The following is a 23,120-nucleotide window of genomic DNA, read 5'->3' as shown; positions in this document are numbered from 1 at the left end:
ACAATGAGAAAATGGGAATTCCATACATTTTTGTACAACACAGTATGTCTGAACAATGATACAAGACTGAACAATGATACAAGAACTATATATATATACACACATACATACATATATACATAAAACATATATATTATATAATTTATATGAGACTTCAAATAGGTTTTATATTCATAAGCACTAGTGATCAACTTGATAAGTAGAATAAAAAAAGGCTAATTTATTTAACATTTAAAACCTTAGTATGTGATAAATACAAGAAATGTACATGATATACTCGACACAAATGACGGAAAAAAAAAGAACAACGTTATCAGAAGATGAGAAAGGAAGCAAAAGGAAAAGAGCGATCTTACTAGAAACATGTATGCACCTAGAGAGCTGAAACCACTTGTTGCCTCATCGGTGTGAGTGACCTTGCCAGTGGTAGAGGCACATATGCTCGGACTCTCGTCCCATTCTCCATATATTCCTAAACATTAAAAGAAAAAAAAAAGGAAGATTTATATGCATAACACTCCATTATTATGTATTTACATATCTAATACCTAAATTTCTTTTTTTATATATATACCGCCTTACCTATGCATGTAAAGGGCAATTTCACTTTTCAAAAGTTAAAATGATGGTACTTTTGATGCGATAAGCATTTAGGTGATAAAAATTTTGAAAGAAAATTTAGGTGTTAGGTACGAAAATCAATAGGAACTGGGTGGAAAAAAAATAATAATAACAAAAGGCTTGAGATAGAAATATAAATGGTTTCTGATAATGAAATTTACATGGCATCCATCTCATAGGTTAATTAAAAAATAGGGGCGGAACTAGCTTTGACTTACAGGATGGGCAAAATCACCGAACTTTTTTTTTTTCTTTCTTATGCATTGGGCAAAAAAATACTTTTGGCCGTGAGGGGAGTGGGGGGGGAGGGTGTTTGGCAAAATTACTAATCAACTAAAGTACATTAAAAAAATATTAAATTTTCCTACTTATATAGAGAAATCTCAAATTGGCCACCCTGGATATAACCTGGTTCCACCCCTATTCAAAAATAGCTCATAGCATATAAATGCGATACACAAGATTTTTTATTTTAAAATTCAACGCGTAAAGTTTTATGAACTAAAGAGCTCAACTTATACATCATATATAAATACATTATGCGCATGCAATAGGTGATTTAATCAACCAAACTTTCACATCAGTTATTAATTTTTAACAAATACAATGACATGTTAAATAACATAAATTTCTAGCTAACCAAATAAAGAGATCAAAGAAAAATTATAGATTGATGAAAGAATATTTAAAAATTAAGGATAACAGACTAACTAGAGATGAAGAGATGGAGGTAGTGCGAAGTGAGAGCTTGAATATGAGGCAGCAAGAAGAAATCGTGAGAAGATGCTATACGTGAGAAGTTGCTAGCACCAATAATAAGAACCGATGATAACATATAGAAAACTAAAATGGAGAATAAATGAGCAAATTATTAAATGACAACGAGAAACAGTAAGAAAAAGCAAACACTTATGCCTAGTTATCACATAACTGCTAAACTAAACCATGAAATTTGAACAAAGAATTCACTATGATTCCGAGATGAGCATGCAATGCCACAATGCAATGACTTGAAGCCGCATGATGCACATTTTTTTGCTACGAGCTTGTGCTTCACAAGCAAGTGAGACACAGGGCTAGCACATAGCCCACTTCAAAATTAAAATGCATTTTGAAGCCCGCTTCTAATAATACTGAGCAGCACTTCATCAAGATATCAATGCACATCCATAAAGTAATAGTGAGCAATTTATCTTTAATTTTTTTAAGTAACTTTTTTGTTAAAAACACATGTATTACCTATCCTTTCTTTAACAGTAGAGTAGCCTAGAAACTTGAATATTTAATTATTTACCTCACGACCACTTACAGGTCTCCATTGATTATAATAAATGACTGTCAGCTCAGCATTTCCCCAAAATTACATTTTTGGCTATGGTCAGCTCTTAATAAACTAACGCTAGCAACAGTGGGTCACATAATAACGGAACTGTAACAATAATATAAGGCGAGCACAATTACTTGAAAAATGGAGGAACTAATCTGAACCAACCAAAATGGTTTGAATTGGTTCTTACTGTGATTTGTGAATCAGATTCAGTTCCTGGAAAATTCATAACACAATTTGGTTTGGTTCTCAATCCTAGATTTTGGGTTGCTTGGAACTGACACGACTCATATTTATTAAATTAAAAGAAATTATACAAGCATGCCACACAATTCTTATGTATTTACATATCTAACACCCAGAGTTTAATATTTACACTTATAACACTCAGGTGTTATAAACCTATGCATGAAAACTTTTAAAAAGAGAGTGTTGGTGATATTTTTGATGTGATGTTAAATATTTAAGTGATATGCATGTATATATGAATGTTTAGGTGTTACATATGTAACATAAGAACTATGTGGCATGTATGTAAATGCCCCTAAATTAAGCCACAATCTACAACAATCTCCGTTCTCTGATTGAACACAGCCCCACAACCTTTGGCGCCTACATTTATTTTCTCTGTGACCCAAATCCCATCGTTCTTGTACCATGTCATGTTTGTTGATGAAGCTACGCATAGGTATTGCTGCCACTGCCGCCACCGCCCCGGACCCTCCAGTCACCCGTTGACCACCATACTTGAAGCCCTTTAGCCTCTCTTATCCACTGATGCCACCACTCCCTGCTCACGAATTCTCTGCTTTTGTGACTGGTGAGATCTGTAAAACTTTAAATTCCGAATAAACTTAAACAACAGCAAATCAGAAGATTAAATAACCGGTGGGAGTTGTCAGAGTCCGTCAGGCAATGGATCTAATTGGAGAGCATGGAATCAATGATATTTGGATCATTTCCTGCTCTCATCTGAATGCATTAACAGCGACCTAATTTATTGCCTTAAATTAAACAAATGCTTAAACAATAAGGGCCACATATCATTCCATAATGTCAGAGTAAAAGCTTTCCAATAATCTCAACTTAATTCCAAGTTTCTGCGTCCTTACTAAGGCACCAGTAATAATTCATTAACTGCAATTTTGTTAATGACTCGTAGTCATTTAAAATGCTTTCTTAAAAAGTTGGTGTAAAACCATAAGAAAGCATTCTTGGAACTTTTTGAGGATGTTTAATAATTGTGCCAGGTTGCTTCCGTAAAATATTGAAAAAACAATTGAAAGTCTCTCACTAACATTGATCTGGGGTAACTAGATGGTGTGGAAGGATAAAGGGATGAGTTAGGAAACTGATAGGATGGGCAACAAAGAAGAAAGAGGTGATGGCGATTTAAATCCTCTAAATGACACCAATCTAGGGTTACCAGATGGTGTGGAAGGATCAAGAGATGAGTTAGGATACTAGTAGGATAGGCAACGGAGCAGACACGGGCGATGGCTAGGTTCTAACACGTGCTAGTTTGAAATAACAGCCCCCAGGAGAAGATAATAATGATATGCATCTCATGTAAATCATGTAAATAGTATGGAACTCAAGTGATGCGACCACATAAATATTCATAGATCTAAAATAATATGAGGAAGTTGCTTATATTGAAGAAATCTAGATCTTGTGTTTTTTGCATCCTGGTCCCATAGAAAAAAATTTCCCCGCTCAAACGTAAATAGAGATCTCTTGCTAAAGTTAGGAGCTGTTTGAGATCATTTTTGTATTTTATTCTAGGCATTTACATACATACCACCCAATTGCTATCTAATTACATATCTGGCACTTAAAGTTTCCTTTTTACATTTATGCCAATTTGCCACCCAAATCTTTCATAGTACAGAAAAAATACTACCATTTTAAGTTTTCAAAGTGAAATCTATGTATGTAAAAATTGAAGTTGGGGTTAGACAAGTAAATACATAGAAATTGAGTGGTATGCAAATCCTTCTAAAATAAAACATGATTTTTTTCTAAAAACACCCAAAACATCTATAAATTATTTTCAGTACTTTAGGGCCCATTTGGCATAATTTCAATTTTTTATTTTTGTTTTTAATCTGCTTTTGAATGCATGTTTAGATGATATAATTTTTATATATGTTTTTATTTATGTTTTTAAAAATAAATCACATTATTTTTTTAGATGTTTTAAATAACAACGAAGTTATTCGTTAGAAGGTTCAACAAATGAGATGCAAAATAGATCATGCACGAACATATCTGGAACTACCTTAAATCCTGTAAGCCTTAAAATATGATGCAAAATCTTGCACGATAAATTTACCACAATAGGTTGATGAATATGGTTAGCCTATTCCTACACATTCAAAAAAAAAAAAAAAAACTGCAGAACAAAAGTATGAAACCCGTTGAGTAGAATGAAGCTAGACTCATAAAAATCAAGGAGGCTTTTGGTGTAACAATGGAATTTCATTAGAAACTTCAAAGTTGAACGTGCTAGAATGGAAGCACTCCTAGGATGGTGACCTCCTGGCATGTTAAACCAACGAGGCAAAACCGTGATGCCATTTTACCAAAGCGGACAATACCTTGATGGGTGAAAGTTCGTGCTATCAAAAATAGTATCAAAACTTCACACCAACCAAAGAATGAGCACTAAGTGCGATATAAAACAAAGTTGCACTATCATGGGAGCCACCTCTTGAACCCTGGATAGGACAAAGTGCTACATGGTGGGAGACGCTTCTTGAATCTGTAGGGGTTACCTTTAGAATCCTGTCTGTCTGGTGGATGATTCTGAGTATAAAATACTAACAAGGACGTCAGGTACTTAAGTGGATGAGATTATGAAAGCCCGTAAATATTATGAAACTGAACTCTTTTAAACATCGAGACACTTTTTGGTGTAACGGTGAAATTTTGTTTGAAGCTTCAAAGTTAAGCATGCTCACATGGGAGCACTCATAGGATAGGTGACCTCCAAGGAAGTTAAATTAATAGGGCAAAACCATAAGTCTATTTTGCCAAAACAGACAATACTTCGATGGGTGAAAGTTCGAGCTATCACAAATGTTATCAGAGCATTACACCAGCCAGAGGATGGGAACTAAATGTCGTACTAAATAAAGTGTTATGCCATTAGAGCCACATCTTGAACCCTGGATGGCACACAGTGCTACATGGTGGGAGCCACCTCTTGAATCTGTAAGGGCCACCTCTAGAGTTCTATCTGCCTGGTGTATGATTCTAGATATATAAAGCACCAAAGAGGATGTCAGGTATTTAAATGGAGGAGATTATGAAACCCCTTAAGAAGAATGAAACTGAAATCTTAAACATCGAGGTGTCTTTTGGTGTAACAACAAAATTTTGTTAGAAACTTCAAAGTTAAACGTGCTTGCATTGGAGCACTCTTAGGAAGGGTGAAGTTACACCAACAGTGCAAAACCACGAGACCATTTTTTCAAATCAGCATAACCTTGACGGGTGAAAATTCGAGTTACCACAAAATGGCATCGAAGTATTACACCAGCCAGGGGATAGAAATTAAGTGCCATTAAAAAGTGTTATAACATGGGAGTCGCCTCTTGAATGTCGGATGGGACAAAGTGCTAAATGGTGGGAGCCATCTATAGAGTTCTATATGCCTAGTGGAGAGCACTAATGAGGACGTTAGATACTTAAGTGGTGGAGATTATGAAACCCCTTAAGTAGAATGAAACTGAACTCTTAAATATCGAGATATTTTTTGGTGCAACGATGGAATTTCGTTAGAAATTTCAAAGTTAAGGGTGCGCACATGGGAGCACTCCCATAATAAGTGACCTCCTGGGAAGTTACACCAACAGGGCAAAACCATGAGGCCACTTAGCCAAATCAAATATTAACTTCAAGAGTTTGGGTTATCACAAAAGGCTAGCATGCAATTCTACTTCAAAAAAACGTCACATGTACAGTGCCTCTCAAACCTAGTAGAATTGTAAATATCACTGATAAAATGTACATTTTGCAGAAGGAAGGCCGTGAAAAATAATAGGCCAAGCTGTTACGTCATTGCCTAAGGGGCAATTTAGTCTTTTATTATCCTAAGGGCAATTGAGATTTAGGGTTTGGAAGACATTTCCCACCTCTCGAACCCACCTCTCGAATTGCTCGAATTGTAGGAATTAAGAGAGATTGTTTACCTCTCGAATTGTATGTGCTTATTCTTTATTTTGTATTTGTAGTTATATTTTTTGATTTGTAGAAATAAAATATTTTGTTTACCCATACTTCTATGGAAAATCATATCAAATTGTATCAGAGCTTCAGATCCAGGAAGAAGGAATCTCCGCCTAAAAGTGTTTCGTTAGTGTAAGGATCGTAGAGACTTACTTACAACCTCCTTCGAGTTGCAAAATAGTCGGAAACCAACGAGATTGTATAGAGTTAGGCCGGTTTGGGACAGCTTTAAACAGCGGGCGGCATTTTAAAAACGTTTCCCTACTGTTTGTTATCCACGTTTTATCTCCATTTTGAAAATCGTTGTTTTATTTTGTAAAGAACGTTGCTCGTGGGATCATCCCTGCTGGTCGTGTTTCCTTCTTGCGTTTTGTCTTGAATTACTCCGCTGCCCTCAAAACGCGACCCCTAGCCCCTCCCAGATTCGACATTTCTTCTTCCTTCGTTCGCAATTCGCAGAGCCATTCCCTGCTTCTTCGACACTCCTCCTCAGAGAATCAAAGGTTTGGCCATGGCAGAGAAGGGAATAATGATCGGGTGCCACAGCATCGATCAATGGAACAAGCATCTCGAGCTCTCCATTGAAACCAACAAGCTGGTAAAATAAAAAAAAATTGCCAAAATTTTCTCTTTTCTTCGCGATCTCAGAGGAGATTTTGTTGTTTGGGAGTAGGGCTGTGAAGTGCATGTAAATCCTGGAATTTTTATTTCGATTGAATTTGGATTAGGGCTTATCTGATTTCTATTAGTTCATGAATCTAAGCCGAGGTTGCTGATTTTGATCCGCTCAAAGCCGAGCTTATTTATCGGAGATTTGTATGAGTAAAAAATCTATATAAATTTTTAGCGATTTTGATTTTGTTGCCGAGTTGAAGCCTTGACAGAATTTACTTGTAATTTCTGATGGATTATTGCCCGATGCTTGTTTTGAAAGCTTTTCCCACTTCTTTACTCTTTTAGGGTAATGATTTGATTTTAATAAGCTTGCAAATTCTGGGCAAACAACACAATAAGTGTAGTTTTTTGGCACCCTTATGAGTATTTTGCCCTAAAATTTCGAATTTCTTAGGCATAGATTTGACTATTGTTATTTGCAATAATTATTCTGGTCATGCCATGGTAAGCCAGAAATCCCTTTTTCTATGATTTTGTTGATTGCAGAATTGAAGGAGTTAAACCTCTGTAAATTTGTATTTGCTTTGGTAAGTTTCAACAGTAAAGATCGTGACCATGCATGAAAATAGTTAATTTTGTAGAAGTGAGGTGCCATAATAGGAATGGTCTAATATAGCAATGAATAAATCAGTCTTGTCTCAATTAAAAGTTACCATAAGTAAGTTTTCATTAATTTTTGCAATTTAAAATTGCATATCCCATGCCAAGTTTTTGTTATGTTAATCCTTATGTTATTCATCTTCAAAAGAAAAAAAAAAGGTTTTTCATCCTCAAGAAATTTACATTTGTTTAAATTTTTTCTTACCACAAGGGACCATCCTATGTGAATTATGTTATTTGCAAATAGTAATATATGCAAAAAAACTCTATTTATTTTTTTATCCACAAAAAGACTGTTTTTCAAATGTACAAACCAAACAGCTAAACAACTTATCCAGATCAGGGGCAGAATGATCATTTATCATGCAAATAAGTTGTTTTTCAAACGCACAAATCAAACAGACAACCAACTTATCAGGATAAGTTGTTAATCAACAACTTATCAGGATAAATTGTTTATCTGATAAGTTGGATAAGCTGCAACTACCCCAAATAGACTCTTAGTTAGGATTACGTGGGGCTTAGTGGAGGACTAGCCGGTCCTCAGGAGATGGGAGGTTGTCGCCCGCCCCCTCCTTCCTCTCCTTTCCTTTTTCATACTTTCCTTTTCTTTCCTTTCCCTTCTTTTCTTAATTCCCTTCCTTGGCCTCTCCTATTATAAATCCTAATGTAATTTCATTTTCCTTATTTTAAAAATCCTTTTCTTAAAATTTGAGATTCTGATTATATTTTATTCCTCTTTCTTAATTTAAGTGTTTCCTAGAATTAGTTTAGCCACTTTATAAATAGAAGATGACATGCTTAGAGTTATGGGTCATTTTTGAACCCAAATTCAATATTGTCTTAGTATTTTCCCCTCTTGAGGGCAGTATCTGACGGCGAGGGAGGTGCTCTGGCTGTAACCTCATCCAAATTAGTGATTATCTCAACCTTTTGACTCCATCCTGAGCGTCGACGACCTGCAGCCCCGCCTGCCCACTTCTAGCTCCACCTGTCGCCCTCCTCCTGCACCTTCCCTGTAAGCCACACCCTTGTTGTTGCTCCTTCCAACGCTCCCTGCACTCCTGCCACCAGTCTTATTTCTCCTTCTAGACCACTGCACCTCCCTTGCCTCCTCCAGCCATCACAGGCAACGTACTCGCCAGCCAATCATCGCCGCACCTCCTCCCAGCCCTCCTATAGGTCGTCGCCCCTCTGCTTCCTCTGGTATTCACCAGCAGCCATTGCAAAGGCCGCTACACTCTCTCCCTGCTTCCAACAGGCCCTTGAGCTGCCCTGGTGCATCTCGCCCGGTACAGGCCTCCTTCCTGCAATCTAGCAACCTTGTTCTCCACTCCTTAGCCTCAACCGCCCATCTCCTTCCCTGCTCCCTGCCCCTGCCCCTGCAGGCATTGTGCCACCGCCCTACCCCAGCAAGGCACACCTTCCCCGCCCCTACAGGCATTGTGCTGCCACCATTCCCCAGCAGGCCACATCTTTTCCCTACCTCCTACAAGAAGTCATCTGTTGTCCCTTCAGTTCCAGCCTTCGATGACAATCCTGCGTCTTTGCAACTATAGTATGACGCCTTTACTATCACTGATTTGTAGTCCTACTTCTCCCACATTAGCCGACACCTATCCGATATTCACCACAGCCGTCAAACCAGCACCAGCTCGCCGGACTCCCTCCTCTTCAAGCTCGTTATGTCTTCTTTGTTGAGTCATTAATTGTAATCCTTTGTTTTCACTTTTGTTTTGTGTGTCTCTTTTGCAACCATGTTTTTAGTCAGTAATAAAACTGTGTCTTGTGTGATAGACTTACGGTCTCTTTCGAGTTGCAAAATAGTCAGAAATCAACGAGATCGTATAGAATTAGTTAGAAAGTCGTCGATTGATAGTTTGGAAGTTGTTGATCGTGATACAGTCGCAATAAGAGATACACGGCTCCGTGATTGTATATTGCGGCGTACAAAACATCAAACTCTCATCTTTTACGGCGCACAAAGACCCAACACTCCCATCTTTCTCCTCTTCTTGCTCCGTCCTTGCAATATAATCGCAAAAAGGACTAGCCGGGGCACAAACGACGGAATCACAGAGTACATGAGGCAGAATAACAACACACAGTGTTCTGCGGGGTTGCGACTCATTAAAGACCTAAAGGATCCGAGGATCGTAGTTCGGCTTGCCCTAGCTGTGATCCAAGAAGTAAAACGGTTTGGCTTGCCCCAACTACGATTGAGGGGCGATTTTCATTCATGAAAGGTGGATGTATGACTCTTGAAGAAATGATGAAGAAGATTTTCGAGTTTCAAGTAATTCTGAACTGTTAGAACGAGCGTTGGAACGAGCATCAGCAGGCAGAATAAAATGGTGTGCGATTTGGGGATGAAGAAGATCAGTTCAAAGAATTTCGACCTGGAATAAGGGAAGCACGATAAATGGGACATGGGCAAAGGACTAAGTCCAACTATGCCTTTTACTGCTATAGCCCTCCGGGCAGAGGAGGTTCAGGAGCCTATGCAGATAGACATACTATGGGACGAGCCAAAATTATGGAATGAGAGAATTCAATATGGGTCATGGAATGAAACCCAACATCTAGTTTATGGGTGTAATAAACTTCAGTCAAGAGAATTAGGGAGGAGACTCAAGCAAAAGGATGTTGAAGATGCCAATCTTTGAAGGGGAAGATGTGCATGGGTGGGTGTACCGGTTAAAGCCATAATTAGTTATGAATGGGCTAAATGGGGAGAATCTCATAATGACAGAGTAATGTTTGGAAGGGAAATCCCTAGCACGATTTAAGGGGAGGGAGGCTAGATACTCGATTTGCTCCTGGGATGAATTTAAAGTTTGTTTGTTGGAATGTTTATGACCATTCAAGAAGGAGACCTACACAAGCAGTTCTTTGCAAGGACTTAAGAAGCAACTGTTGTGGAATATAGGGAGAGACTCAAGCTATTGTTGGGGCCGCTGTGGGGAATTCTGAAGTAATATTGAAGGAAAACTTTATGAATGTTATAATGCCCAACATACGCTCAACACTTTGTCCAATGAGACTGTGAAACTTAAGAAAAACTATGGAATTAGTGCAGTTGGTTGAAAATTTTAATGCAATGGAGCGAGCTAATAGAAGCAACACAGGTGAAGCTTCATATCGAACTACTACAACCACGACGACTCCAAAAGCTCAAATAAAGGAAGTTCAGAGGAAGGTTTCATAAGACAAGAATCATGGGCCACAATTGAGGGTGACGATCAAACGACCCACAACGACAGAGATCCAGGAGAAGCGAACTAAGGGGTTATATTTTTGAAGCGATGACAAGTCAAACCTAGGACATTGTTGCAAAAATCGAACATTACTAGTTCTCACAATATGTGACGAGGAGGCGATGGATAAAGAAACAATGAAAGTTCTGGTGAAGGAGGTGGAATGCCTTCATTTTTTTTCCATATTGAGGACAATGTGCCTTTTTGGGAGTATTATTACGCAGGTACCTAAGGGACAATTTAGTCTTTTATTAGCCTAAAGGCAATTGAGTCTTTTATTATTTATTTTTGTTTAGTATAAATAGACCCTAAAAGTTTTAGAATTAGGTATGTAGAATATTATTGTCTTTAAGTCTTAGGTTTAGGGTTTATGAGAGATTTCCTACCTCTCGAATTGTAGCAATTGGGAGAAATCACCTAACTCTCGAATTTAAGGTGTTTGTCCTTTATTTTATGTGTTAGTAGTTGTATCGTTTGCTTTGGAGAAATGAAATATTTATTTTACCCTAATTTCTACTAAGAATCCTATCACAAGCCCTAACCAATTTGATAGCACAAACATATATGAGAAAGCAAGCAAAAAATTATACATTTATGTTTCTACTTGATAATCAACAACGAAAATTACCAAATTTAGAAGAAAAAAATAAAAAATTAAAACAAGTAATTAATCAAAACAACAGGAATTAATGCTGCAAAATTTAGTGGTACTCATTCCAAAAAAAATAGAAACTTTTGAGCGACAACATACTGTTTTCTCTACTATTCCGACATGATGGATGGAATAGCAACAAACACATATTAAGAATCCTATTACAAGCCCTAACCAATTTGATAGCACAAAAAAATATGAGAAAGCAAGCAAAAAATTATATATTTATGTTTCTACTTGATAATTAACAATGAAAATTACCAAATTGAGAAGAAAAAAAATAAAACAAATAATTAATCAAAACAACAGGAACTAATGCTGCAAAATTTAGCTGTACTCATTCCAAAAAAACAGAAACTTTTGAGCAACAACATACTGTTTTCTCTACAATTCCGACATGATGGATGGTGTTGAGGAGGTCCCCCTTGTCATATGGAACAAAAGCTTCCACTGGTACCATTGACTCCTGCTAAATAATAAATATTAATATTTAATAGGAGACAAACTTCATGTAGAAAGATAAATTAATCAAAGTAACCTAATGTACCCTCAATTTTGCTTGAACCGCATCACAGAATTCCTTCAACCCATCACCAATGGTGGCTGATATACTGATAATACCGCTCTTTTCTGCATCACGTTTTACTTTATGAGGATCATCAGTCTTGTCAACCTTCAAAAAAACAAAAAAAAACTAGAATGATGCTAGCTCGATCATGCAGCTTTACATATCTAGGTCAACAAAATGATAGATTGCTCTATAAGTGGAGATAAAATTGCAATTCCGCAAATTCATGAAAGAGCAGGTAAAAGCATTAGCTCTAATGTTGGACACAGCATATAGTAGATTTCCCAAACAATAAACTTTCATCTGAAAAAGGATTGTTTATGGATATTGTGCTTCAGTAAATTCACGAAAGGAACTGTATTAAAATTAATTTTGGTTAGCACACTTCTTAAAAAAACATTACTTTTTCATATAGAAGATAACTATTTCTGCTAGTGTTTTACATCCATTGCATGAGCCATTTTTTAAGCTACAGAAGTTTCTTTGAAGAGCTGTAGGCAGCAGTATCACTAAACAATTTATTAACATGAACTTTTTTTTTAAATGGATTAATTATGCTATAAAGATTCAATCGTTGGGTAAGAAATAAGTCAATAATATTCCAGTTGCGAGTTAACGGAATAAGACAAATAAATTTGATTTGTGGAAAAAATACGATGGACTATGAAAATTATTTTTTGAAAGAACCAATGTTTTTTAAAGCACGATTCACGAGCAAAATAAAACAAAGTGCCTGATGCCCGCTTCGCTTTGCCGAAGCGCGCTTTGAAGCGCTAAAATTAATTTGCAGGTTTTCTTTGCAATTTTTTATTTTTAAGTATCACTCGAAACTATTAGAAATTGTTCGAAATTTTAATTTGTAGATTCACTGTCAATATTTGCCATCAAGTTAGGTACTATATAACATTCTTCTCAATTTTTATAAACTATTAAGTTATATTTATAGTTTATAATTGTTAATAAATGCATTTATACATTAATAGTTTTATATAGCCTATTAACACTTAATAAAAGTACAGCTTCACTTTGCAGTTTGCAGTTTAAAGCAAAAATAAAGCCAACGCATTGTATTGAGCTTTGCGTTGTGCTTTCATAATATTGAAAAGAACACCATAATACCACCCATTCAAAACACCATAAAGAAAAAGTGATTTGGGCATGTATGACAAATATAGAAGATGCCTGATAAAATAAGTGAATAAAATTAAAACAAAAATAGGGATCAAAGTTTTTAAATAAATAAATAAAAGTCAAGATGAAGGTTAATGAAATAAGAGTAATAAGTTGAATGTGTGGCAATATTAGGAAGGACAAATCAAGAAATTGAAGCAGGAACTATCCCGTTTTCATGGTTCCCCGTGTTCCCCGATCCCAACCCTGCGAGATGAGCGGATTTCGGTTGGTGAAAATTACTGTTGCTTCTCCTGCCTGTTGTAACTGCCATCTCTCTGTGGGTCCCCATTTAATATTCTTTTAATTAATATTAGAGCTATTTCTAATGGGGAACAGTATATATGTTGTTATTTTTTAGATTTGTGGACTTTGACATGGTTTTATGTACATGAAGAATTGTTCTTTGATCATATGCCATCCAGAATATTGTACTTTCTTCCTTTTGCAAGTATTGTCTATTTAGCTTGCCTAAGAATAGGTGGTGGATCCCCCTCGGCAGTCGTGCCTTTTTGAAACTAGTGTTTTGTCGTTCTCACTACTGTTTTCAGTATAGACAGACATCAAACACACCATGTATCCTTCGAAACATTATTGAACTCCCATAGTCTCATTATCTTACTATTCCTCAACCACCTCCCAGCCGAATTGCTTCCCAAAAACCTAATAGGAATCCTAAAACAGTATATTTGGTATCAAAGCCTGACAAATCATAATTTTTTGGGATTTGTCTTCCTAGCCCCAAATCAAAATCCCAAATAACATAACATAATGCCCAAAAAAAAAAATATCCCCACACCATCCACCTAGCCCTAATCCTAAACCTCATTTTCTTCTTAGCCGAAATTTTAGTTGGAAGAACAAGATGCCATGCCACTAAGGAGAAACCCTCAACGAAGTGTTCCAGAGCTCACTATGGAGTAAATGCAACGAAAAATCCTCTGATTACAGTGGATGCTCCCTGATTTTAAAAGAAGGCAATATGAAGAGGTCACCTAAAGTCAAAACTGTGACTCACCGAATCGAGAGAAATGAATTCCATCCAAGAGATAATTTTCAATGATGAAGAATCACTACCTCAATGATTTGGCATATAGTATCAGAGAGTAAGTCAGGATTTTGAAGTAGAGATTAACTTGTCGGATTTTGATGAACATTTGGATCAAAATGAATTTATTGAGTGACTTCAAATAGTGGAGCAATTTTTTAGTACAAAGATATTCCCTAGTACAAAAAAAGTTAAAATTGACAGTCATCAAGCTCAACAAGAATATTTTCTTGCGGGTTGAGAACCAAAAGCGTCTTTGATAACAAGAAGGAAAGAGAAAAATCACCACATAGTCTAAGATGAAAAAGAAGATACTAAATAAATGCTTTCTCTCGCATGACTGATAAGACATGTTAATAAAACTCAGCAATCTGTGTTAGAGAGATTCTTTTGTGAAGTATACATTTGAATTTGGTCAACTCACTGAAATGTGACAGTGAGTTGGTCGAACCAAAGAAACACACAATAGCGAGCTATATTGGAGGTTTGAGATCATCTATCGATAATGTGGTGCAGTTGCAACTGTATTGATCCCTACTCGATGTACATACCCTAATTTTGAAAGAGAAGAAATAACGTCACTAGGTGACCGCCACACCTTACAGACAGAGTTTAATATCAAGATCAAGCAGCAAGAGTACACACATTGAGGCACCATAGCTAACCCCTCCCTGAGAAAAGATCAATTTAGAGTGGAGAAAAGGTAGAGACCGCCAACACTCCGAAATCCTTTCTAGCGAAGAAGTGTTTCAAGTATCACATTTTTTATCACATTGCGTCTGCTTGCCTAAATAGAATGGTATTCTCTTTCACAGAGCAGAGAACAGTTAAGAAAATGGTTAGTGACACTGGAGAGAATGACGATGACTAGCTTCCAGCCAATGAGGGAGAGATGCTAGTGATTCGAAGTGTCCTTTAGACAAAGCCCATCAGAGAGTAACAATGGTTTCATGAAATAAAGAGGGTCCAGTCACATTATAGATGGAGGCAGTTGTGAAAATATGGTATCTACACAAATGATGAACAAGTTGAGTCCCACTACCCAAAAACATTCTCAATAATATTTCCTGAATTTGTTAAAGTAGGTAAATAAAATCAATGTTGACAGAAGATGCCTTGTGAAATTTTCTATTAGAGAAAAGTTCAAAGAGCAAGTATGTTGTGGCATGATATGATATCGGAGTTAACCTAAATCACAACAGAAACACAGATATTAATTTTGAATTCCAAACATACAACAAACACGATACGAAAAAGCAGGAAATAAATGACAAACAAACATGGCAGCATAAACAAAAAAATATGTATGTGTGGGAAAACGAAGACGAGTGGGGATAAGGCGATGGGGGTGGCTGGAGCTGCAAAAATAGTAGATCCTTGTTGTTTTGGACAGTGGCAGCAAGGGTGACAATGGTAACGACGTCAAACCGCAGCTTGAGAGGTGCATGAAAGTCATCGGAGGCTGGATTGGCGGTTGCGGTGCAGGCCAGAGAGTTAGGACAACAATCGAGATGATAGATGAGAGATAAATATCTTGGCGAGGTCGAGCTACAGCTGGAGCACCACCCAGACCCGTGGACACGATCATCACCTGAAACAAGAGACAACCGGAGCACTACCTTGACATCAGATACAACCCTCTAGAAGGCAAATACTAAAACAAAACTGAATTCAGATTTCATAAAATAGAACACTAACTCAAAACGCATCCTTTCCTATTTATAAAGAGACATGACCTGTCTAAGGAAATACTGAAAATAAGAGAAGAATAAAAATCATATTTCAGATTTTAGGAAAGACTTTTAAAATAGAAATGAAGAATAAAAATTAGATTTCATATTTTATGAAAAGATTTAAATTAAAGGAGAATAAAATTAGGATTTAGGCTTTTAGAAAAGGATTTAAATTAGGAAAACGACTAGGAAGGAAAAAAGGAAGAGAAAGAAAGAAAAGGAATGGAGAAAAAGGGAAAGGAAAGGGGAGGAAGGAGGCAGTGGGACCTCCCTCCAAGAGAACCGACAGGTCCAGCTGGGCTAGACCTACGTCTAGCCGGTCAGCACCGTGTCAATCTCTCGAGGTTGGGGGAGCTTCGACCACACCTGTCGAATATTCTGGTTCTCATGGTACAACGGTAAGTCCTCTGATAAGTCGATCATGTCAGTGTTGTCATTCCACAACACATTCTAGTAGAATAGTTAGTCATCCTCTTTTTGCACATTCTGAGCTTGAGCTGCATATAGAGGTGGATTCCCGCAATGCAACTCTCAAGCCTTTCCACTTGGAATCTTCTCCTTCCACTTCTCATGATCAACTGAGTGCAACTGAGGAACTAGTATAGGAGGAGGAATCAATTCAGGGGTGAAATTTGTGGCAGGCTGCATCCTTCTCACTAGCACGTCCTGAGTGAGAGCTGCATATAGAGGTGGGCTCCCGCAATGCAACTCTCGAGTCCTTCCACTTGAAATCTTCTTCAACTTCTCGTGATCGACTAAGTGCAATTGAGGAACTGGTATGGGAGGAGAGATCAATTCAGGGGTAAAATTTATTGCAGGTTGCACCCCCCCTTAGAAGAGCCATATTCATCACTGATCAGACCTGAACCCCATCGAAGAATTTTTGTCTTCATCAAGCTCCTCGGGCCCACTACAAAGTTGGGGTTTATCTCTCCCGTCTGAACATCTGACAAGGTGTACCTAAAAGTAACCTATGAATATCTCTATGTAATATTCTCGACATGGCGCACAATGACCTCATTTCTAACATGTTAAACCTCCCTCCGTCAAGGCAACTCAAGAGGGGGGCTATAAATCTGAAAAATTTGCATCTTGCTTAGCTGGGGTGGACCTATATTTGTTGTCATCTCCTTAAACTCAGTGTTGTGATATATACCAGTTGTTGTGGTATATATATATAAATAAAATAATAAAATAGGAGAACGAAAATAGGAGAACGATCTTTGATGAAGCAAAAAATAGAACGAGAAAATTCACACCAGAAAACAGTAACACAGTGGAACACACAGATTTACGTTGTTCGATAAAATTGTCTACGTCCACAGAGTTGTAGAGGATTTTACTACTTGAGGAATTTACACCAGTCGATCGTCTCGACTAACAAGAGGAATCTCTCACTTCATTGCCGAGATACACCAAAGAAACTCTACACCGAGATATACCGAAGAAGATAAATTTACAAGAGAAATAAACTCAATTTCTCTTCTGACATAAGCCACCAAGAAGAAGCCAATGGATAACAATCTTCTTCTTCTTTCTTCTTCCTTCTGCCGCAAGGAACTATTGCTTGCACTTCTCTTCCACTCTCCCGTGGAAGCCCTTCCACTGTCCCGTGGAAGTCTGAAGAAAACACAAAAATTGTGACTTAGAAAATAAAGGAGAGCTGCTGCGATGCCTTTTATCGCGAACAGGAAGCGGGAACAGGCGTAGGTGAAAACAGTTTAGCAACAGCAGGGAGACAGTTCGCAACACTGCAAAAGATCGCGATGTTTCGCGATCGGGAGGCTGGAGCGGGAAATCAGACCAGGCTCCACACTAACACTTATAACCCTTGTAGACATCCAAGATCATTCCTACTGATGTACCTCTCACCGTCTACAAGATTCTAGCTCGAAGCACCATAAATTCAGGAATTGTTGGGCTGCTTATTACCAGACTCCTCAGAGTCACTCCCTCATAAAGCATCGACTGTTACCTTGACAAGAATCTCTATCTTAGGGTCAACTGGATGTGGTGGTCTCTTCCCCATTAGCTGAAAAAATGAGAATCCTCTCTGAAATCCATATTTTCTTCTTGATCATCGTTCATCTCTTTAACTAGAAGCGGGTTCTCCTCGTTTGTCCTCACTGTTTTCAGTGCCTATAGTGCATTTACCCAACTTTTCTATGATGATCTGGTTGGTGAAGCAAATCACTCCCCTGATTGTGCTTTCTTCTTCATCATGTCCAAATCTGCGACATTTGCAATTTGCTGGATAGTAGCGCGAGGGGGGGGGGACGCTTGGTGATAAGGTCTCTCCACTTCGGAAGCTGGAGTTTGCTACTTTTGGCGGTAGTAAGTTGGTAGGAATTGACGCAGTATTTCTTGCTTCATTTTCATATTTTCTCGTTCTTCCCTTCAACCTTCCATATCACGGTCGAGAGTATCCTCCCATTGGATTTCCTCTTCAATATCCATTAGCCTCCGCTGAAGACGGCGAAGCTCTCACTATATCTCGTCTCTAGTAGGCTCGGGCATAGATCTCCTTGTTGGCATGGTTAGGATTTGGGATCTGTGAAAGGAAAGACGAAACAAAGAAATAAAGTAATTTGAAAAAAAAAGGAAAAAAAATTATTATGGTGGATTGGGTAAGAACGGATGCTAGAAACTCTAGGATGGGGATAGGGTTGGGCTAGCTTTGATACTAAATAATACCGGTGTTTACCTAAACCACAATGGAAACACAAATATTATTTTTGAATTCCAAACATATTACAAACATGATACGGGAAAACAGGAAATAGAAGACAAACAAACTTGACAACATAAACAATAAAAGGTGTCTGTGGGGAACGATGAGGACGAGGGGGATAAGGAGATGGGGGCGGCTGGAACTGCGGAAAAAAAGTAGATCCTTGTTATTTTGGGTGGTAGCAGCCAGGGTGACGATGGTAATGACGTCAGATTTAAGTTGGAGAGATGCAGGAATGTCATTGGAGGCTGGATTGGCGGCTGCAGTGAAGGCCGGAGAGGTAGTGCTGCTGTGAAAAAAAAGTAGAACAGTAGCCGGGAGGATGGACGGAGAGGTAAATATCTCAGTGAGGTCGAGCTATAGCCGTAGGACCATCCGGACCCGTGGGGACAATCACCACCTCGGACAAGGAACACCCGGAGCACTACCTTAATGTCGGATACGTCCCTCAAGAGGGAAAATACTCAGACAAAACAGAATTTAGGTTTCATAAAACAATCCATAACTCAAAGCACATCCTCTCCTATTTATAAAGAGATGTAACCAACCGCAAAAAACATTTAAAATAAGGAGAGTGAAAATCATATTGAAAATTTTAGGAAAGGTTTTTAAAATACAAAAGGAGAATAAAAATCAGATTTCATGTTTTATGAAAAGATTTAAAATAAGGAAAGAGAATAAAATCAAGATTTAGGCTTTTAGAAATGGATTTAAATTAGGAAAAGGCCTAGGAAGGAAAAAAGGAAGAGGAAGAAAGAAAAGAAAGCAAAGGGAGAAAAATGAAAGGGGAGGAAGTAGGAGGCGGTGGGTACGACTCCAAGAGGACCGGCCGGTACAGCTGGGTTGGGCCTGTGCCCAACTGGTCCCCCATGAGCCGGGCGTCATTATACCTTTCGATGCTTGTCACGCCCTATTAAATTATTCATGGCAAAATGATTGTTGCACATATCATGAAAAAAATACATTTTTTCTACAAAAAATGGGAAATGCATTGTACTATTTTCTTGGAAGGAGTTTGAGGTAATGTGTGTTCATACAGAGCTTGAGAATATGGCATCACAAACTATCTTTTTTACAAAACTTAAGAGAAGCATCAGCAAGACTAGCATTGATTATTCTAGAAAACAATGAGTTGGGGGAATTGATACAAGACACAGGCAACCCTTGCTAAAAGGTTTCAGGATTTTCTAACCTATAGTTTACCTCCTAAGTTTCCACTACTAAGGAAGGTTTAACATAACATCACTTCAGACAAAGATGAGAAATTTTTATGACATTTTTGGAAGACTCTATAGAGCAAATTGGGTACTAAGTTCTAATTCAATTTAGTAGCACACTCATAAACAGATGGCCAAATAGAGTTGTGAAGCACAATTTTGGAAATCTCCTTAAGGGGGTGTTTGGCTGCAACTTGGATTTAAGTTTTAGCTTCACTAAGGGCCCATTTGGGGCAGCTTATTTGGTATGGTGGCGTTTTGAAAACGTACCCGACCTATTTTGGTAAACTGCGTTTTGACAACTTATGCGTTTTCAAAACACTAAAAAAATATTTTCACACCGCACCTATCTAGGTGCGGTGGCAGCTTTCTGGATGCAGTCAAGCTTTTCCAAAAAAATAAAATTTAGCTTATCAAATCGCACCTAGCTTATCAAAAAATTATTTTTAATCAACTTATCAGCAGATTATTCAATAAGCTGCAGCTGCCCCAAACAGACCCTAAATCTGATAAATTCAGATTTATTAAATCCAATGATGTTAGATCAAAAATTACGTTTGGTATTTTTTCAAGTTGAATCCAATTAAATCAGTATGACATGTTTGGTATTTGATTTCAGAATTAAACATAAAGGGTTTGAAGATTTGAATGTTAGATGAAGATCCTATTGAAGCAACAAAATTTACCCTTCTTTTACGAGAAGATGTTGGAATTAAAATAATCATGTAGACAAAATGTCTACCAATCCTTCGACAACAGCAGAATGACCACTTGGATATATTCCTTTAAGTTGCGACAATCAACATCAAAAAACATGCAGGGTGAGCTCTGCTTGTATTCAATTTCAGTCAAGCATTCTGGGCTCTCGCTAATAAAATAAAATAAGATATCTCAGGTTACCGGTGATCAAAATGACAAATAAATTAAGGATTATAAGAGATCAAGATGACAAATTTGTAGAGTGAATAATACAAAGATTTCGAGAAATAACAATCAGAGAAAATTAAGTCTTCAAAGATACTAACATCAAGCACATTTGGGAAACATATGATGAAGCTTGTTAGAAAAACTCCAATTTAAGTTCAATTTGACACTTCGTCCAACATCACATAAAAAAGAGGGGCTAAAAAAGAAAAAAGTAACTAGTGGAGGATTAGAGAACCAGCTAGGATGACAAAGTTGTGCGACGACGAGGGCGGTTGACATGCAATAGAGTCCACTGCAGCAACAACAAGAAGATCAACAAGCAGCAAATTTCTCCTATGCGGAGAGCAACAACGCAAGCGTTTACCTTCAAGCTTCTCTTATGCGATGAACTAGAAGGTACGAGATTTGGGGAAGAGACCTTCTATGTAACGAGGAAAGCGACAAGCTAGAAGGAAGAGATGAGGTTGTAGGAAGAGACGAGGTTGTGGGAAGAGACATTCGTCCTCCACAAATCCTTTAAATCCATCTTCATCCATGATTTAGTAAATCTGTGGCATAAGTTACAAAGCTGGAAAAAATGGATTCAGCGAACGAAAGGATTTAACGATGCAAAATCAATGTTTGGTAGATTTACGTTAAATCCAGATGATAATCCTCTTTAATATAGGTTACTGAACAACGTCTTAAGTGTTTTATGAGAAAAAAATATGGTAGCGAGATCCAGGTGTTTCCTTAGAAGAAGACTTTCATAGTTGGAGAGAATAATGCAGGAGTTGTTTCTGTGAAATTTATGGGTCCTACAATCCCACCTACGCAGAACAAGAGAGATTTTCGTCCCAAGAAAATCACGTGCAATATTTTCCCTCCTACTGCAACTGTCAGCCCCTATGTGTCGTTATTTAATATTCTTTTCATTGGTATTTGGGTTATTTTTATTGGGGAACCAGATATATGTTCTCACTTTCCTGTTTTTTGGATTTTTGCTTTATTTTATGTGTTTTTTAGATTGTATTTTGTTATTTTTTCACTAAAGAAGGATATAGTCTCTTCCTTTTTACAAATGGTGTATTTGAAGCTTGTTCAAGAATAGGTGGTGGAACATCCTCATCATTTGTACCTTATTATTTCATCATTTGCCTTGTTTTCAGCCAAGACAGTCGCCAAACAACTCCTATCCCCACCCAAACGCAATTGACATTGTGTACTATCATTTCCTTGTTGTTCTAGAACCACCTCCCCACAAGATCAACTTCCTAAACACCTTCTAGGAGCCCTACAACAGTGTCGAAAATACATTTATAAGATTGAAGTAAGGAGGAATTGGGTATGTATGTTTGATAGAGAAGAGATGATGCACTAAAAAATTAAATGGATAAAGTTAATGATAAAATGCATGGGTCTTTGATATATCAAAAGGTGATGCTTTAAAAAGCACTACTGTTTCCAAAGTGTTTATCAAAATTTCATTATCGCCCCATAGATTAATTTTAGAACCTCAACTAGGCACACAAAATGAAACCTTCTTAGCAAGGTTTTCAGACTAGATCAAAGTTTTGACCTCCACACCTCTCCTGTAAATGATCTATTCAAATCCGGCGTCTAAGATGGAGGACAGATGCATTGTCGTGAATGTACGATTTAAAACATATCAACCCCAATGAGAAGTACTGAAAACAACATCCATTCACAAGACAAACTACATTAACATGTCTAAAAATTATCAAAAAGAACCTCCCAAGATTAATTGGATGGAAATGACAAATAAAACAAACGAAGAATAATACATCGCAAAAAAAATTTGTGGAGTGACCCAACCACAATTGAAATCTTTCAAACATTACTCATTTCATAAAAGGGAATGCTGACTCATCTGAAACAACAAAATTGCTTGGCAAGAATATCTTACATAACCCATTGCCCCACTTGAGAAAATGGCAAAATTCATGCAAGCATGTGAGGCGACAAACATAAGTTTGAGAAGCACAAATGACTTTTTTTTATTTTTTTAATTTTTATTTGTGAAGAGTAACACTGACACACATAATTACAAAATCTATATTGATATAAATTAGTATTACAAAAATTTACAATTTCAACGTAATGTCGGCACAAAAAAGGAGAAAGTTATGTTTGGGGGTCGCCCGTAAGAAGCTGTCAGTCGCCGGAATCGAAATCCCGTCGTCCACTTCGGAAGGACGTCTTAATTTACGTGTATATATATATATATATAATTTTTAGAAAAATATGAAATCAAACTGACCTCATATTTTTCGCAGTTTAAATGAAAGAGCGCTCTACCTCAAATTCTGTATCTATCCCGAGGGATAAACACAAGACTTGAGGATGAGGCTCAATCAAATA

The 23,120-nt window shown here is 37.4% G+C and overlaps 1 protein-coding gene across 2 annotated transcripts in view; it reads right to left on the bottom strand.

The window, feature by feature from the left end:
* Positions 1-205: 205 nt before the first annotated feature.
* Positions 206-23,120, bottom strand: part of LOC110020492 (GTPase HflX) — a 61,927-nt gene continuing 39,012 nt past the window's right edge. The window contains exons 11-13 of one of the 2 annotated variants that reach the window (XM_020718614.1): positions 11,913-12,038; positions 11,742-11,831; positions 206-472 (exon numbers count right to left, since the gene is read on the bottom strand). In XM_020718614.1, the coding sequence (XP_020574273.1) occupies positions 374-472; positions 11,742-11,831; positions 11,913-12,038 (315 nt within the window). In that variant the 3' untranslated portion in view covers positions 206-373. Of the gene's footprint in view, positions 473-11,741; positions 11,832-11,912; positions 12,039-23,120 lie in introns of those variants that run through there. The other variant, XM_020718615.1, reaches the window with a different exon arrangement.

The sequence above is a fragment of the Phalaenopsis equestris genome, unplaced genomic scaffold (assembly GCF_001263595.1).
Source record: "Phalaenopsis equestris unplaced genomic scaffold, ASM126359v1 Scaffold000098, whole genome shotgun sequence".
NCBI classification, from domain to species: Eukaryota; Viridiplantae; Streptophyta; class Magnoliopsida; order Asparagales; family Orchidaceae; genus Phalaenopsis; species Phalaenopsis equestris.
Note: the sequence above shows the minus strand (reverse complement) of the source record. Positions and strands in the feature narration are given on the sequence as shown.